This window comes from Macaca mulatta, chromosome 2, assembly GCF_049350105.2.
Source record: "Macaca mulatta isolate MMU2019108-1 chromosome 2, T2T-MMU8v2.0, whole genome shotgun sequence".
Classification (NCBI taxonomy): domain Eukaryota; kingdom Metazoa; phylum Chordata; class Mammalia; order Primates; family Cercopithecidae; genus Macaca; species Macaca mulatta.
The window spans coordinates 45,922,613-45,940,429 of record NC_133407.1 but is presented as its reverse complement, the minus strand read 5'-3'; the positions used below and the strand labels follow the sequence as shown (position 1 = coordinate 45,940,429).

At 44.3% G+C, this 17,817-nt stretch overlaps 1 protein-coding gene and 1 long non-coding RNA gene across 3 annotated transcripts; both read left to right on the top strand.

Annotated features, from left to right (window-relative positions):
- Positions 1 to 438: 438 nt before the first annotated feature.
- PAQR9 (progestin and adipoQ receptor family member 9) lies at positions 439 to 3,276 on the top strand. Of its 2 annotated transcripts, XM_077990838.1 has the most exons (2): positions 439 to 735; positions 1,016 to 3,276. In XM_077990838.1, the coding sequence occupies exon 2, from the start codon at positions 1,172 to 1,174 to the stop codon at positions 2,303 to 2,305; it is 1,134 nt and encodes a 377-aa protein (XP_077846964.1). In that variant the 5' UTR covers positions 439 to 735; positions 1,016 to 1,171; the 3' UTR covers positions 2,306 to 3,276. The 2 variants fall into 2 exon arrangements, with proteins under 2 accessions (XP_077846964.1, NP_001181464.2); NM_001194535.3 differs by lacking the exon at positions 439 to 735 and having other exon boundaries at positions 820 to 3,276.
- A 1,481-nt stretch (positions 3,277 to 4,757) lies between these two features.
- On the top strand, positions 4,758 to 7,618 carry LOC144339035 (uncharacterized). Its single transcript, XR_013413591.1, has 2 exons — positions 4,758 to 4,848; positions 5,602 to 7,618. It is a non-coding gene; the product is annotated as an uncharacterized LOC144339035 (long non-coding RNA).
- Positions 7,619 to 17,817: the final 10,199 nt, after the last annotated feature.

Sequence of the window (17,817 nt, the reverse complement as noted above, 5' to 3'; positions counted from 1 at the left end):
TGTGGAGTTTGAACAGCCAGTCCTGAGCTGTCGGACTCAGTTCCAAATAAAAGTCCTAGTTAAAGACACAAGAACAAGAAGATGGGTTAGCTGCGGCTCGAAGGGCTGGTGAGCGCGACCACAGGGCAGCTTGCGGACGTTTCTTTCGGACAGGACAAGGGCGAGGGAAATGGGAGGATGGTGACGCACCTGAGTACGTCCACTAGACGAAAGAAGACCAACTAAGGCTTAGTGTAGTGCGTAGAGAGGCCGACACACACACACACTAACACACACGCAAAGACCAGAGAAGGAGCGAAAGGCGCAGCCCCAGGTACCTGACAATGACACGGCCCCGATCCGGACGCGGGCTTAAAGCCCCCAGACTTCCGGAGTGACCCCCTCCCCGGCCACCTCCGGAGATTACAGCTGGCGCATCTCTCCGCCCTGCCCAGCTCGGACGCCCTCCCCTCCCCCCGCAGCCGCAGCTCCCCGCCCCCCGCGAACGCGGCTCCCCAGTGTCCTCCAGAATGCCCGCGTGGCTGTCGGGTTTCGAACCCCAGGGCCGATTCTGGCCCTCGGCGCGCGCGCCGCCGCGTCGCCGACCAGCCTTTGGCCCCCGCATCAATCATTAACGGGGCGGCCCGGGCTGCGGCGGCCCGAGGAGGGGGATGGTACGGAACTCGAGACAGGGGACAACTCTATCCCCCGAAGCGGCCGCGAAACCCTAGCCTGGGAGGCCCCCGCCCTTCCTCGGTGCGCCTGTCCCTCCCTCCGCGCCTCGGCTCGCACATCCCCGCCTCCCGCTCCGGGGGCGGCGGCGGAGGCACCCGCACCGCGCGATGCCCAGTCACCGCCGCCGCGCCGCCGCCGCAGTCAGCCGCGCCGCCGCCGCCGCCGCTGCCGCAGCGCGGGCGGCCGCGCGCCGGTAGCAGGGGCTTGGCGAGGAAGCCGCTGAGCCCCGCGCGCTCCGCGCTCCTGGCGGTCGCAGCGCTGCCTTTTAACTGATTCTCTTATTGATTTATTTAATTTTTAGGAGCGGCTGCTTGGAGGCACGGGTCTTCTCCTAAACCTGCAGCGACGCCCCCGGCGCGGGCACAAAGGCTCCGACGGCGGCCGGCGGGGGCTGCCAAGCGCCCGGGAGCCGGCGCCAGAGGTCGCCTGCGCGCGCCCTAGCCGAGCCCCGGGCACCATGCCGCGGCGCCTGCAGCCCCGGGGCGCGGGCACAAAGGGCCCTCCGGCCCCGGCCCCGGCAGCTTCGGGGACCGCCCGGAACGCCCACTCTGCCGCCTCCCGGGACCCCCCAGCGTCTGCCAAGCCGCTGCTGCGCTGGGACGAGGTGCCCGACGACTTCGTGGAGTGCTTCATCCTGTCGGGCTACCGGCGTCTGCCGTGCACGGCCCAGGAGTGCCTAGCCTCGGTGCTGAAGCCTACCAACGAGACGCTCAACTTCTGGACGCACTTCATCCCGCTGCTGCTGTTCCTGAGCAAGTTCTGCCGTCTGTTCTTCCTGAGCAGCGGCGACGTGCCCTTCCACCACCCCTGGCTGCTGCCGCTGTGGTGCTACGCGTCGGGAGTGCTGCTGACCTTCGCCATGAGCTGCACGGCGCACGTGTTCAGCTGCCTGTCGCTGCGCCTGCGCGCCGCCTTCTTCTACCTGGACTACGCGTCCATCAGCTACTACGGCTTCGGCAGCACGGTGGCCTACTACTACTACCTGCTGCCCGGCCTCAGCTTGCTCGATGCCAGAGTCATGACTCCATACGTGCAGCAGCGCCTGGGCTGGCACGTGGACTGCACGCGCCTTATCGCCGCCTACCGCGCCCTGGTGCTGCCCGTGGCCTTCGTGCTGGCGGTGGCTTGCACTGTGGCCTGCTGCAAGAGCCGTACCGACTGGTGTACCTACCCATTCGCGCTGCGCACCTTCGTCTTCGTCATGCCGCTCAGCATGGCCTGCCCCATTATGCTCGAGAGCTGGCTCTTCGACCTGCGTGGGGAGAACCCCACACTCTTCGTGCACTTCTACCGCCGCTACTTCTGGCTGGTGGTGGCCGCCTTCTTCAACGTGAGCAAGATCCCCGAGCGCATCCAGCCGGGTCTCTTCGACATCATCGGCCACAGTCACCAGCTCTTCCACATCTTCACCTTCCTCAGCATCTACGACCAGGTGTACTACGTAGAAGAGGGCCTGCGCCAGTTCCTCCAGGCGCCGCCTGCCGCACCCACTTTCTCGGGTACTGTGGGCTACATGCTGCTGCTGGTGGTCTGCCTGGGGCTGGTCATCAGGAAGTTCCTGAACAACTCCGAATTCTGCAGTAAAAAGTGAGCCTCCGCCTTGGAGGAGACTACTGGTTCGCCCATCTGTTTGGAGTTTCTGTTGTTGCTATTGTTGGTTTGTTTTCAAGTTTCATTGTGTTTTCTTCTTTGCTCAAGGAAGGTGCTGCAAAACCATAGGGAAAAAGTTCACAGCTACAAAGGGATCCCAACCCACTGGAGGCTTTGAAGGAGGCTGGCGGGGGTGTTCAAGCGGTAGGGAAATAGTCACTGGTTCTTGCCCTTGGAAAAAATTCAGGTGATGTCTTTGACATCCAGGGATTTCTCAAAGGCAGTGAGTAAAATTCCAAATAAAGCCCCCAAAGAGTTTGCTTTTCCAATCATCTGTGCCATTGGTAATAAGGAGTAGCCCCTATGAGGTCAGGTACACAATAAAGAGGGTAAATAGAATCCTTGGGAACTTCTATTTCAGTCTGAGGAATGCTTGGATTTGTCAAAAGAATGGAGCTTTGTAGGAAACAGGCACAAAGACGCAAACCCAGGGCTTAACCTGCTAGGAAATGCATGGAATGTGAACACAAATTAATTATTTCAAAACGTTTTTCAGATGTTATTTAAATAGTAATATATACGTTGATTTTTCATAATTTATCAAAGCCTGTGATGTGCACTGAATTTTCTTTGTCACATAGTTTTGAATTTCACAGCCTTCTGCATTGCATACACTTGAACTGGACATCAGGGGAAGCTACTTGAGAGTTCTCAACTACTTTCTTAAACAGTGTTTTCTGAAGGCCCGTGTCATGATACAACTGTGAATTATTCTACCTTAGGGACTCTGGTTAAACTATTGGTGAGGAGCTCGAGTGGTTTGTATAGACCCCAGATTTTTGTTTACTCCAATGTGTTCCACAAAACCCATCCGGTTTTTGTTAGTTGGTTTTGTTTTTAATCTTTTTCTTTCCTTCTCTACTTATTTAAATTGCCACTGGAATAAATGTGCCTTTTGAAGCAATGTCCAAATGACTGGTCCTCAAACGCAGTTTCTTACGTGGGGAGAGTAGTAAGAATAAGCTTTTCTTACCTGACTGCAAATCAAGGTTTTATGGTGCATCCAGGAGGGCAGAAGATGGTGTTGGTTTCAAGTTTTTGGTAGGACTGGAAGTAGTTTACAGGAGCATGCAGAGCATTTGTATTCCCTACAAGGACAAAGAGCCAGCCCGCTAATGTAGAAGTGATCCTAATGCAGCCATGGGAGAAGTTCTAGACTGATGCCATCCATCCTTGCTTAAAATTAAAAATATAATATCCAAGAATAAATGAGGCAGTTTTATTATGAAAGGCAGGAGCACATTATTGAGTTGTCACTGAAAATTGTGGTTTAAATAAGATTACACTTGCCCAGTTAAACGCTGAAGTTTCATTTGGGTCCAGACTATGGAAATGATTGGCAGTCACCCTAAATCCTTGAAACACTTATGAACATGTCCGTGAGATCCTTTCTAACAAACAGATTAGCCAATGTTATTTACACATTTCTTACAAATGCTAACCTGTAATTGAGATGACCACTCTAGATTAATACAAACCACTGAGATGACCTACTTCCGGTAGGTCATTTTGTTAGAAGCCAAATAAGTCACTGAATGGGAGTTTTTTTGGTTTTGTTTTGTTTTTTTTTTGGAGACGTGTGCCTTTATTGGCTCAGCAGGAGGAGTGAGTGGCCGTGATGCCCAGCCAGCTCTACTTCACTGGCTTGTAGGTGATGGAGAGCTTGCCCAGGTAGTGGCGGATCATCCTGGGCTTGATCTCCACCACCTGATTGAAGGTCTTGGGCAGGATGATCATGTCCCACAGGTGCATCTTGATTTTATGATATAACTTAGATCATGCATATGAGGTAGATGAACACTTACCTCAGCACTGGTAGACTGGCGCTTCTAAAACAATTGCTGGTTTTGTTTATGCTTTTAATCACTTCTCTGTAAACAGAGAAGCTCAGCACAATTCCTTGGAGGAACCGGTATCCTTGTGTGTGTTACTTAGCACATAGAAGTTAAATTTATATATGTCTATATTTAATTTAGAACCTCTCATTGAGATTGTAAATACGCTTTGCACAGTTGTTGATGAGTGTCAGTGTATCATCCTTTGTGAAGTGCAAGGAGATTCCTGTTAGGTTACAGAGGCTAATTTGTACTTACCACAGATGTTATTCCTCAGCTGTAACTTAATTCAGTACATGCATTCAAGGACAACTGTGGAAATCAGGATATTTCCACATGCAAATTTATTTGTATGTGATTGTTTTTTCTAGAGCCCCAAAGAACATTGGTTTGGAAGCTAGAGAAACAGGTTGAAGCGTATTATGTAGTTTCTTTGTAAAATGGGACCTCAATTTCAAAAGGAGCTTTCAGGAGGAAGACTTCTAGAAAGGATTAATGAGTTCGAGAACAATAACTAAAACACCAAATTTGTCATTTTAATTTTCTGTTGTTCTTCCAGGTCCACAGACAGAATTCTCTTCTTGTCCTGTGTCTTTGACCTTAAGCAGAGGCCACTTAAGGATAAAATTATACCCCTATCATTTTTCAGGTGATTATGCTGCATGAGTACAGTGAGATGACACACTTTTTGCCATGCAGGTTTCAGCACCCACTATGTCCCAGAGAGAATGAGGACTCACTTTCTTCTTCCCTTTGCCTTTTCCTTCGTCCACCTGTCTTTCCCATTCCATGTTAGATTTTGTCGACCACATATAATAATGACAAGAGGACATTCTAGTAGAAAACTGGTTCGGCTTTACTTCATGTTTGCAAATAGGTACCATATACACTAGTCAAAGCCAGGGATGATTTGTTAAACTATACGTTTATTTGCTAAATTTATCAAATTTCTTGATGTTTTAGAAGCAAATGTTTACTTTGAATCTCCCCATTTGCGTGGAACTATCCAGGTTTATTACATATTTCAAGGTAATGCAGCAATCAGAACAATATATATTTTAAAATATTTTTCACACTTTCCATTTTGCCACATTAAAATTCAGTTTTACTTTATTGTGTTCAGCTGTTTGAAATGTAGGACAAATTATAAATAAGAATTCACTCCATTATCTATGTACAACCTATTTTGGCAGTAGAATTTTGAGGCATATTATGTAATATGTTTCATTTTTACTTGTTAGTCATGATCTGGATGACATCTCAAAGAGCAGCCATAGAGTCATGCCTGGAAAATGAAGGTGTTTGACTTCAGTGCCTGTCACCCCGTGGGTTGGTCTCTGGGGCTGACTCAGACTGACTTAGTTGGCTAATGGGGTTCCTTTCTTCCCTGCCCTTCTTGCAGCTCAGGTGAAGAGGATGACCTTCCGAGAGAGAGGAAGTGAGTTCTTCGGTCATGTCATGACTGGCTTGTAAAAATAAATGTGAACTTTTCCACTAGCCATACACTTTCTATAAATAGTCCAGGGAGAAAGTGTGGGGCTACAGAGCTGGACAGAGTGGCCTTCACATATTTCCATTCATAAATCCAGCTTGTAAGTGCTTGCAGTCAAAAAACCATTTAGCCTAATTTATAGTGATACTTTGTAGGAATCATTTCTAAGAATGCAAAATTTTGGGACAGAGGTGATTTTTATCGTTTTTTCCTGATTTGGTGCCAACTCTGAGGACTAATAGCAATAATAAACAGGGATTTTTATCTTTAACTCTCTTCGTAACTTTAATTACTTAATCTGCACAAAGCTATAATAGGAGACAGGGTATGGTGGGAGTTATCTCCATTTTGTCTTCTGGTGGAACAGAGAAGCCCCAGAAAGTCTCTCTGGCCAGGAACCAAACTCTGACCTTGGCTGTAGGCAGAATGCTGTAAGTCCCTGAGTTTGGGTCTCTTTTTTGTTAGCATAAGTGCAATCCATAGAATCTTATTTCTATTCACATGCTGACTTCCTCAGCAATCAATTTCTTTCTTTTTTCTTTTTCTGTCTGCTCCCAGGCCTATTGTTAAAAATAACTTGAAAATGTAATGTACAATCCAGGTGAGGGGATAGTCGGCATATGTACAGAATTGAAAAACTTATCACTATTATTATGAAAACACTAATAACAATAACTATTGGAAGATTGGTAGTATTCATACTATTATGAAGAGTGGATCATCCAAAGTGCCTAAATTGTGATGTCTTCAAGTGTCTGAATTTTATAGTGTAATAAAACAAACCAACCAACCATACACATAAGAAGGTAAATGCTTAGATCTCCAAAATTAACTGAGATTAACTAATGCTCTCTAGCCTTTTTCCTCTTTTAGGGTCTTTGTGTTGTAACTTATGAAATATGTCTTAGAAAACATTAATCTGGAGGAAATCATTAAAAAGTGTCAGATGTAAAAAAAAAAAAAAAAAAGAACGCACGGGAAGAGGAAAACAAAGAGGTTTAGAGTCAAACAGTCAGAATGGGGCAGCAAGTTCAACTGTGCAGTTAGCCTGAGTTTTAAATTTTGTCCTTAGAAAAGCATGTGAACTCCCAGGGTGTTAGTGTTCAAGTAGACAGGCAAGGAATTCTGTTTGTCAGCTTAACCACATCTTACAGCATTTGACCTGAGCACGAGTGTCCAGGTATATTTTGAGTGGTACATTTATCTCCTGGCTTAATGTCCTTAATTTGTTTCCATAAAATTAGGACAGAGGCAAAAAGGCATTACAGGATAGCACCAGCCAATTGTAAATCACCTTTTGAATCATTTTCTTGAAGGATTGCCAATATTCTCTGACATATATCACCTGACAAAAAGCGAACAAGCCTAGACAAACTGAAAAAGGAAGCATTCAGTGGTTGAAACTGAGCGCTACTGTATTCTTTTATGAGAGGCCACACGTTTTCTTATTGAAGATTTGGCTTCTTCAATATTGTGAATAATTATTTCTTAATTGTGAAAATGGGTATCAGTTCTTCTTAATCACTCTTCCAAAAGCGAACACAAATTTCTGTTGTCATTTAAAAAAGGATAACTGTATTGCATTTCTGGTTTGCAGATTTCTAATCAGTTTGTAGGCATTTTTGTTCTAGAATGGCTTCTTAAGAATCTGTGAGCAAGTTGCAGAATTAGAGTGTTTATAGGTCAGGGGCCAAGAATGCTCATTTAGCTGTTAATTATGGCAGGATGTGTCTTTTGAAAGCTCTGAACATATACCTATATGCAACAGTATACACACTTATTTACTATTTAGCTCAATGGAAAAACAGCCTGTTCTTTGAGCTTTTGAGAATGTTTCCCAATGTATTGTGCTTCTAAATGTAATGCACTCACTTTAATGCTTTTGTTCTCAATCTCTGGAAGCTATTCCAAACATGGCATTTCTCAAGGAAAATTTCTTGAATGTGCAAAATTATTCTCGAATGTGTAGAAGTGACAGGCCACCTTTCCGTCATGCCTTATACCGCCACCCAAAATACACAATAAGCACTCAAGGCAGAATGGGGGGTCTTCAGGTGGTCATTTGGCCATGCTGTAAAGATGGCCCTGCTTCTCCCAGTTCACCATGATGTTGAAGAAGGACACCGTGTAAATAAACCCTTATTTCTAGATAAAGCGTGGGAACACAATGTCATTTCTTCTTAGTTCCATCTCTAGTTGGAAAGCATAATCTGTTTTTACCATGCTGGATGCAAAAAATAAAATTCATGGGAAAATTTTTTAAAGAAGTATTTTAATTTTATATTTGTAAAGTTTCTAATAGACATTTTTTGTAAAAACAGGCCTTAGCACATAGGTGAGAACCAGAGCTTTTTGGAAAGACTCATCTTTATCCGGGGAGTTTAATCACCTTGAGCTCTTACCCAAATGATAAAGACCTAGTAGGTCTTTAAAAATGTAAATAATGTATAGTCTAAAGAAGGATACAAATCATTTTTTAAAAAAGAAGAAAACACGTGAGATAGGTTTGAGGTGTGTCTCATGGCTAAATTTAAAAGTCTTTTTTAAAATGCTGGTTAGAAACTTTATTAAATTCCCTCTCCCAGCAAAACCTAGCACAGAAGGTCTACTTTTTGAACAGGCTAGTTTTCTTCTCTGGAGGCGATGAACAAAATTATTCTAACCAATCAGCTGAGTACCAAGGCAATAAAGAGATGAGCCACCTTTCACTTTGATGAGTTTATAAGCATGGTGAGTAACACAGCCAGTAAAATGTACAACCCTGGAACTCTGTCCCTTGTTTCTTCAGAGTAGAAAGAAGAATAAGCCCCATGCCATCACTATATGGACCAGGAAAAGGCTTTCTGTGTTTCAGGGCTGGGGGAGGATTCTGTAGCTGCCTTTTTTTTTTTTAATCTGTATAGAGCATGTGGTTGCTCTGAACTCTCATTTCAGCCATCTTCCAGGCCATTTTCACTACCCTTGAAGCCTTCACTTTCCACATATCCAGCTTGAAGAGAAAAGATTTCTAAAAGGATTCCATGTGTATTTAGGCCTTCTCTAACCATCTGCTTTATGGGGTTCATCCATTTCCAAACTAAGGTTTTAAATACGGTGACTGTCCTTGGATTTGCAAGAATGTACAACCAAGCAAGTCCCCTTTTGCAGTAAAAGGGCATTATACTTGAAGGGCCATACTCGTTTTTTCCTCAGGTCAGAGGCAGAGGGAAGAGTTAACAGTGATCAAATAGAGACCTTCATGTGTCTGTTTTTTGTTTTTGTTTTTAAGTTCATTTAAGGCTGATGATGGAGAAAGAAGGGAGTAAAACTGATGCATGCATAAAGAAATTTTTCCTATTGCTTGCCAGATTCATTCTTTTTAGGCTACCCTTACACCAGTCCTTACCTACATCCTGAAGAACTGTATTTAGCTAGCAAGAGAGGCATTCTCAGGATATGTGAGCTTCCAGGCATGGATTACCATGTGGTTTCAAATCAATAGTATATTCTAACAGAAAAGCATTACTTAATTGTAATTCTCCATTATGTGATAAAATAATCTATAGAAATAGGTATCACTTTGGCCAGTTCTGTGCATGTAGCTAAAACATAATGTGACACATTTCTGTTGTATGATTTGCTATGATTTTGGTTTCCTGAGACATTTGTTCACTACAGTCTTGAATATGAAATTCTGTGTAAATAATATAACTATGCATTTTTGCTGAAAAACAAATGTATGAAATAAGAATAAATTATTTGTAAGCACAGTGTTTAGGTCGTACGCATCTGTGCATGTCCAACAGTTATCTTTCAGCAACAAGGTATTCCTAAATTAACAGTAAAATATTAATAACACTAATAAACAAGATAAGAAAAAACATTACCCTTTTCATAAAATTCAGCAGGCAGAAGGCAAGAGTATTAGTTTACCCTGAAGAAGCACCCTTAGTATATTACTTTTTTATAATATTAGATAAATTAAGAAGAGAATTCATGTGTTACTTTGAAACCATATCTTCTAAGAAAATACTTATATAACCCAGGTTACGAAATGTTTTCTTGCACCTTTCTGTTTTTCAAAAGCATATAGGGTCCATGGGCTTCTGTGCAACACAACCTTGTCCCAGAACCTTGGTGATATGTGTGAACTTACAGTATCTCTGTCCTAAATAACCCCAGCAAGGGAGATCCAATTTCAACTCTTAAGCTCTGTGGTGATGGCTAAGTCTTTAAATCATGTTGATTATTGTTTCAGAAGTTTTTGGTTATGGGAAACAGAAAACTCTCATGAAGGAAGAAAAGGTTTATAGGAGGAACACTGGGGGGCGCACATAGCTGACCACCCAGGCCTCAGGAAGGAAGGGAGCAGGGCAGTGCTAGAGATTCCGGTGAGTAAATCTTGCCGCTCCAGGGCTCTGCCACCAGATGAACTAGCTTCAGGGTACTGCCACCAGATGAGCCATCATCAGCTTTTTCCTGGCCCTGTTGTGTCTGTCCCTGATTCAAATTCCCGGAAAAGAGTATCAGATTGGCCTACCTGAGGTCACATGGACTCCTCTAGAGACAAGGTGTGGGTGCCTGTGATTTGAGCCCTTTCCGGAACCACATGGAGGTTGGAGGTCAGTTCCCACAGGAAGGAATGATAGGCAGACAAAAGCAACAGCTGTCCGATTCATCCAACCCATTGGCGGTCTGGTCCACAGGCATTCCACTATAATCCCCACTCCTAAGGAGTGTGTGGACAAAGATTATGGGAGACTGACGGTTTGGGCCATGTACACTGTATAAAGCGCTTTCCAAGCCAGGTGTCTTACCAGTGTGGGGTCCCTGTTAAAGCTCTGGAGCATCTGGAGGACGGAAGAAAACCATGCTAACAGCCCAAAACAATAGCAACCACAGCCCAGCCCCTAGCTGGCTAGCACACTTTCCTCTTTTATATGTGCTTTCCTTAATGTAACACAACTTGTATTTGTACCATCTAAGCGCTCTTGCCCCCTTTCCCAAAGACAACCCAAAGCTGCCTTCACTTAGAACAGCAGCAAACTTCCAGCACTCAGGTTCTCCATGTGATGGGAATTCCCTTCATTCAGGTCAGGATGTGGCTAAATAAAACATTCAGCCACCCCCAACTCACTGTAGAAAGGCAGAGAATTGGCTAGCTAAGAGGCATACCATTTCTAGTGGCGCACTGTGCCACCAATACACAGCAGCCATCATCTCCTGTGGCCTAAGATGGACAAGGCCTCCACAAGCTGATAGTGGTATGAGTTCTTCAGGTTCTGTGTGCTGGGAGAATCTCTGTCTACCTTGCTCCAGGGCCACTCCTAAGAGGGCCACTCCATTTGGGCTGTTTAGTATCTCTTGAGCCTGTGCCAAATATCTGCTTGTTTGCTTTTAGATTCACGTTCCCATACTTCCCTTCGTCTGCTCTGTATTGAAACTGATTCTCAGCTCTCTCGCCCTCTGGCTGTTTATTAGGTCCTGCCAAGGGGACAAATGGTGGAAGATTGCATTGAAACAAAAAGTAGCAGAAGGCAGGTATTTTTTCCTGTCCCTCCCCACCCTTCTTGTTTTTTCCTGGAATCCTCAGCCCTGGCTGCTACTAGCAGTCACAGTGTAATCCTGAGGGAAGACAAGATAAGAAGAAAGCCAGAACATAGAGTGGCGCCAAACAAAGTAACTCACAAAGGAAGCCTTGATCAAACTGTGCTTGAAGCCCACACACCTTTGGACTTTTCCATGTGAGCCAATACATTTCCTTCATCTTACAATTGAGTTTAAGTTATATTTACATCTTGTAATCAGAAGTATCTTAACAGTTCCATAAAATTTGCTCACTTCTCAGCCATATATAATGGGATTTGCACAGCTCCCATCCCACCATGACTGAGCCAGTCTCCCATTTTAGAATCTACCTGTTAGATATTTGTGATACTTCATTTTTTAAGTACAGATATGCTGTATTAGGACTCAAAGCTACCCAGTGACCCTGATGTGATGCCTGAACTGCTCTCTCCCATTCTTTATTGCAGATATTTCAAATATCTGACCCTACCACTCCCACCCTCTCCTCAACTCTCTGATCTTACCACTTCCCACCTTTTCAAGAACCATACTCTATCCAATTACACATTGTTCTCCTCTATGTTCATCAACTACTTCTACTCAATAGGATTCCTCCTACAAGAATTTAAAAATGTACTACTAGTCTCTCCCACCTTCTAAAATGAGAAAATCACCCTCTCCCCACTATGTCACACTCTAACAACGCCCCACTCTCTTTTTCACAGCCAGGCTTTTTTGAAAGAGTGGTGCACACCGCCTTTGTTTTTGTACCTCCCACACACTCCTTTACCCACTGCATTCTGGCTTCATTAAGTTCACTCGAATGATTCTTCTAAGATTTCCATCGGCCTCCTTGTTGATGGATAGACATTTCTGAGATCCTCTTTCCCATTCTGTTCTCTTTGAAGCACTCTTCCTTTGGCCTCTGTGACGCTTGTACTACTCTTTTACAATCTCCTCTACTGCCTTTCATGCCTGACATCAATCTTCTCAAAGAGTGAACACAGAGCATCTATACTGGTATAGTTAAAGGACTTTTGTTAGTGGCTTCCTGGTTCTGCCACTTTCTGTCAGCTTTCCTGCTCAATTTAGAGACATTCTAATTCTTGTTCAGAAAACCCAACCTTGAGTCTACTCCTGTAATAATTCTAGTGAGTTTGTAAGCCAACAAATGACTACTAATAAATCCCCTTTAGCACCAACTAGCTTGAGTAGATTCTGTTGTCTGCAATTGACTCCAAACTGATATATCAGGTAAGCAAAAAAGGATGGTGATCAGGAATGCTCTTTTTCCCCAAATCCATCATTGGCAAGTAGTCTACGGGGATTTTTTATCTTTAATTTTCCTTGGCAAAACAAAGCAGGTTCTGAATCAGACAGCTACTTCAGAGAGTTTGATTCTATTTCAAAGCAAAAAAAGAAACACTAGGAAAATAATTACCTAGGAATTTTTTTCCATAATGTTTACTTAAAATGGGTAAAGGGAGACACAATACGGATATTTAGAATATATGTCAAGTGAAAAAAATCTAAAATAAATCCAGGCTGGGTTTGGTGGTTCATGCCTGTAATCCCAGCACTTTGGGAGGCTGAGCAGAAGGGTCACTTGAGGCTAGGAGTTTGACACCAGCCTGGGAAATATAGCAAGACCCCATCTTTACAAAAAATTAAAAAATAAAAATGAATAAAATAAATCCTATGAACAATAAATGGTATTCTCATGTATCAATGTCATCTATACAATGTTCATGTAAAAATTCAACCCCTAATAACCAAAAATTCACTAAATATAAATAATATTCAGAATTCTAACACTGGGTGAGAATCCTGTAAGTCTTTGATCTAAAAAATTAACCGTGGTCCTCCATCCCAGTGGAGAATGGCCAGAGTGAGTCAGGATCTCAGCAGTTGCTTGGTTTCCTCTTTCGCTGGACAAAGGTGCATCCCTCTGCTTCTGCTGGCAGTGCCCTGAATTTCCTTTGAGGAATAATCCCTCCTACTGAAGCTTGGTGGGACTGCAATCCAAGACAGCCCTGCAACCCCAGAGTTTCTCTCAATTCTCTATTCTCCATGATTTGCCTGCACAGGTCTTCATGTAATTCTCTGGGCTACCCCATCGCCTTTGAATAAATTATTTCTTTATTTTTTGTTCCTTTTTCCCACCTTAAGTTCATCAGAAGTTTCCCATTTCCTGTAATGAAAAAATATTGACTGAGGACCTTGAGTTTCCAGTATGGGACATAAGGAGCTTGGAAGTTGTCACTCCATCCTAACAAGTAAAAAGCTGAACATAAAAATCAACAATTCTCCTCAGAGACATGAAGTCACAGAGCAAACTGCTGCCCCCAAAATTAGAGAGACAAACAGGTAGACACAGAGAATCACAATTTAACAAAGTAGGAACCCACAAGAAGAAATTTCAGCAAGAACCAGTACCAAGTTCTTTTGTTCCCTGTACATCATGACTAGTTTCCAACAAAAAATTACAAGGTTTACCAAAAGGCAAAAAACACAGTTTGAAGAAACAGAGCAAGCATGAGAACAGTCTCAAATATGACAGGGATGTTGGAATTATCAGGTTGGGAATTTAAAATAATTATGCTAAAGGTTCTAATGGAAAAATAAACAACATGCAAGAACCAACAGATAATATACAAAGAGATGAAAGTTCTGAGAAAGAATCAAGCATAAATGCTAGAAATCAAGAACATTGTGACAGACATGAAGAATGCTTTGATGGACTCATTACTAGGCTAGACACTGCTGAGTAAAGAATCAGTGAGCTTGAGGCTATGTCACTAGAAACTTCTAAAACTGAAAAACAAAGAAAAAAAGACTAGAAAAAAATCAGAAGAGAATATTCAAGAACCGTGGTGCAATTACAAAAGGTGTAACCTACACTTAATGGGAATACAAAAAGAAGAAACAGAGAGGGGAACAGAAGGATATTAACAAATAAACACCCACTCAAACACTGCAGCTTGAAAGGAAATGACATTCCACATAGAGACAAGACTTTTGAATTACTTATAATTTCTTTCTCTCTTCTGTTTCTCAGAAGTCCACTATCAGTTTCTGACCTCCAAAAACTTTTTTCTTACGAGCTGAAGAATTCCTAAAAGAAATGGAAGATTTAAGAAAACTGATTAGCTTTGCAATTTATAAATAAATTTTAAGCCATAGGATTAATAAAAGGTTTCACATCCTGCCTGCTCCCATAATTTCCATTCTCCCTATCTTGATCCTCTGCAGTTGTAAAAATATATGTGGAAAACTGAAAGGTGGGCAGAAGTGAACATTTATTAGTACAAAATGTAATTCTCTAAGAGCTACTTTAGTACCTCACGATGACCTGAGTGAAACTAATGGCCTAGTTTTTACTCCAGCTCTTATTAATTCAGTGGTTGACTGCATTAGTTCATCCCTACCTCACTATCTGTTTTGAGGGTAGGATCTATAAATATCAGTTTAGCGTTCTCTCAAATTCTTTAGTTACACAGAAATGTCATAAAGTACAAAAGGAAACAGGTTTAAGGAAATAAATAATTCTACAGATACATGTAATACGTCAAAAAAAGAAGATGGTGTCCCAGTTCTCTCCTGTTGTTATCTTTATTTTGGTTTGATTTTTTTCTTTTGATTTGATTTTTTACTTTTGATTTTAGTGTTTTCTTTTTGCCAAGCTCCTAGAAAAAGCATCAAATATAAAAGCTAGCAGATATGAAATCCTATCAGAAGCCCCTCACTTTGATTTCTGGTGTTACCTATGTCTTGCCAAATGTAAAGCTTATTATACAGGTGCCAATTTGTCACATAAACACGTAAGGGGATCCAGGGTCAGTGGTGTAAATCACGGTGCCTTGCCATGAAACCTGGCTACAATGAACTTAAAGAGAACAACTTAAAAGGAAAAGCTGGGGGGTAGGGGGGTCTTGGCATCAGGTGGCGACTCTACCACCTTCTCTCCATTCAACTGTTTGACAAAGTCATTTTAGTCCCCAGGCCATCATTTGCACTATTGTGGCAGGGGAGCTGTCCTAGAAGTGAGAAGCGACAACATGCTAGCAGCCTGCGGGACTGGCAGGCAGCTCCGCCTGCAGCACCAGTGCGGGATCCACTAAGTGAAGCCAGCTGGGCTCCTGAGTCTAGTGGGGACTTGGAGAACCTTTATGTGTAGCTAAGGGATTGTAAATACACCAATCAGCACCCTGTGTCTAGCTCAAGGTTTGTAAATACACCAATCAGTACTCTGTATCTAGCTAACCTAGTGGTGACTTGGATAACTTTTCTGTCTGGCTCTCTATGTCTAGCCAAAGGATTGTAAACACACCAATCAGTACTCTGTGTTTAGCTCAAGGATTGTAAACGCACCAATCAGCACTCTGTGTCTAGCTCAGGGTTTGTAAACGCACCAATCAGTGCTCTGTGTCTGGTTAATCTGGTGAGGACTTGGAGAACTTTTATGTCTAGCTAGAGGATTGTAAATGCACCAATCAGCATCCTGTCAAAATGGACCAGTCAGCTCTCTGTAAAATGGACCAATGAGCTCTCTGTAAAATAGACTAATCAGCTCTCTGTAAAATGGACTAATCAGCAGGATGTGGGTGGGATCAGATAAGCGAATAAAAGGAGGCTGCTGGAACCAGCAGTGGCAACCTGCTTGGGTCCCCTTCACAGTGTAGAAGCTTTGTTCTTTCACTTTTTGCAATAAATCTTGCTGCTGCTCACTCTTTGGGTCCAGGCTACCTTTATGAGCTGTAATATTCACCGTGAAGGTCTGCAGCTTCACTCCTGAAGCCAGCGAGACCACCAACCTACCAGAAGGAAGAAGCTCCAGACACATTTGAACATCTGAAGGAGCAAACTCTGGATACATCATCTTTAAGACCTGTAACACTCACCGCGAGGGTCTGCAGCTTCATTCTTGAAGTCAGCAAGACCAAGAACCTACCAATTCCAGACACAGAAGGATAAGTCACAGCCATACTGAGTCAGACTCAAGTAAGGTGAAGATGAGGTTCTCCCCTTGCTCTTGGGCATAACAAAACGGGGCTTGTCTCATGAATACCAGAGCACCTTTTTAAAAAAGAAAACCTTTTTCTCCTGGTCCTCGCTGTCCAGTCCGGTAAATGGTTTTGACAGACATCTGCCAAGCTTCAGTGTCACTGGGCTCCCACTAAAAGCGCTGGTGATTATTCACAACCTCCCTTAAGAAATCTCTAACAGGAAATAAGTGCAATCCTGAAAAATGGGAGGGTGTATCTGGAACAGCTCCCCAGGTGTTCAGAGCATCTTAGGATCCAACCTGGTCCTTGTGTCTTGGTGCACTGTCTCCACCATCCTTGCAGCAGACACGGAGTTGGATGACTGCCCAGGCAAGCAACCTTGTGGAGGGGCAGTGTGAAGTTCCTTACAGCAGCAGGAAAAAGCGGGACCTCCAAGGTGGGGATGGGGGATTCTGACACTCCAGTGGTCACACACACACACACACACCTCAGAAACACCCTGGTCACTGTGAGACACTATCTCCAAGCTGTAAAGTTCCCAGAAAGGACCCTTTGATGAGCCATGAGAGAGGAGAGGAGAACTGGGCACGGGCTGTCAGGAGTCGGGGCAGGCAGGAAAATGGCTCTGCCCGACTCCCGCTGGCCGATGCTGGCTCAGATATGCAGCCTGCCGGATGTGGTGCTTTCCAGGCGCGGGAGGCGTGGCAGGAGCAGGCGAGGCTGCATCTCCTGGGGCAGTCCCTGAGCTCCTGGGTCGTGGGCAGGTAGATCTCACATAGGTGGGCGCAGATGGCGGGGTCAGCCTGGGAGTCTGCTTGGGTCTCAGGGAGAGGGGTGGGCGGGGGGAGGCCGGCCTGGCAGGGCGCTGTGGCCTCGGAGGGGCAGCCTGGCAGGCGCTGAGAGGACACGAACTCGAGGCCTCCAGCGGCGCAGAGGAGAGTGGAGTAAGGCGCCCCGCTGGGCACGCCAAAGTGCTCTAAACTCCCGCCTGCCCCTTCTTCCTCCTGTGGCTTCTGGTGTCTTGCATGGGCGGATGTGTACTGGGTTCGACTTCTCGCGCTCTTATTTCATCCTCCTATCACCTCAGGCAACCTACTCTGCCCCTCAGCCTCCCACTTCCTCATCTGTAAAATAGGGCGGGAATTATTTCTTACTTCATAATGGTATTGTCAGAGGCGTTTGAACCAGAGCAACTCCATCTTGAATAGAGGAGGCTGAGTGAAATAAGGCTGAGACCCACCGGGCTGCATTCCCAGGAGGTTAGCCATTCTAAGTCACAGGATGAAACAGGAGGTCAGCACAGGATACAGGTTATAAAGACCTTGCTGATAAAACAGGTTGCAGTAAAGAAGCCAGCTAAAGCCCACTAAAAACAAGGTGGCAATGGGAGTGACCTCCGGTCGTCCTCCCTGCTACACTCCCACCAGTGCCATGACAGTTTACAAATGCCATGGCAACGTCAGGAAATTACTCTATATGGTCTAAAAAGGGGAGGCATGAATAATCCCCCCCCTTGTTTAGCATATAATCAATAAATAACCATAAAAATGGGCAATCAGCAGCCCTTAGGGCT

Excerpts from the sequence above, each read along its gene's own strand:
- PAQR9 (XM_077990838.1), top strand. The coding sequence starts at position 1,172 with ATGCCGCGGCGCCTGCAGCCCCGGGGCGCGGGCACAAAGGGCCCTCCG.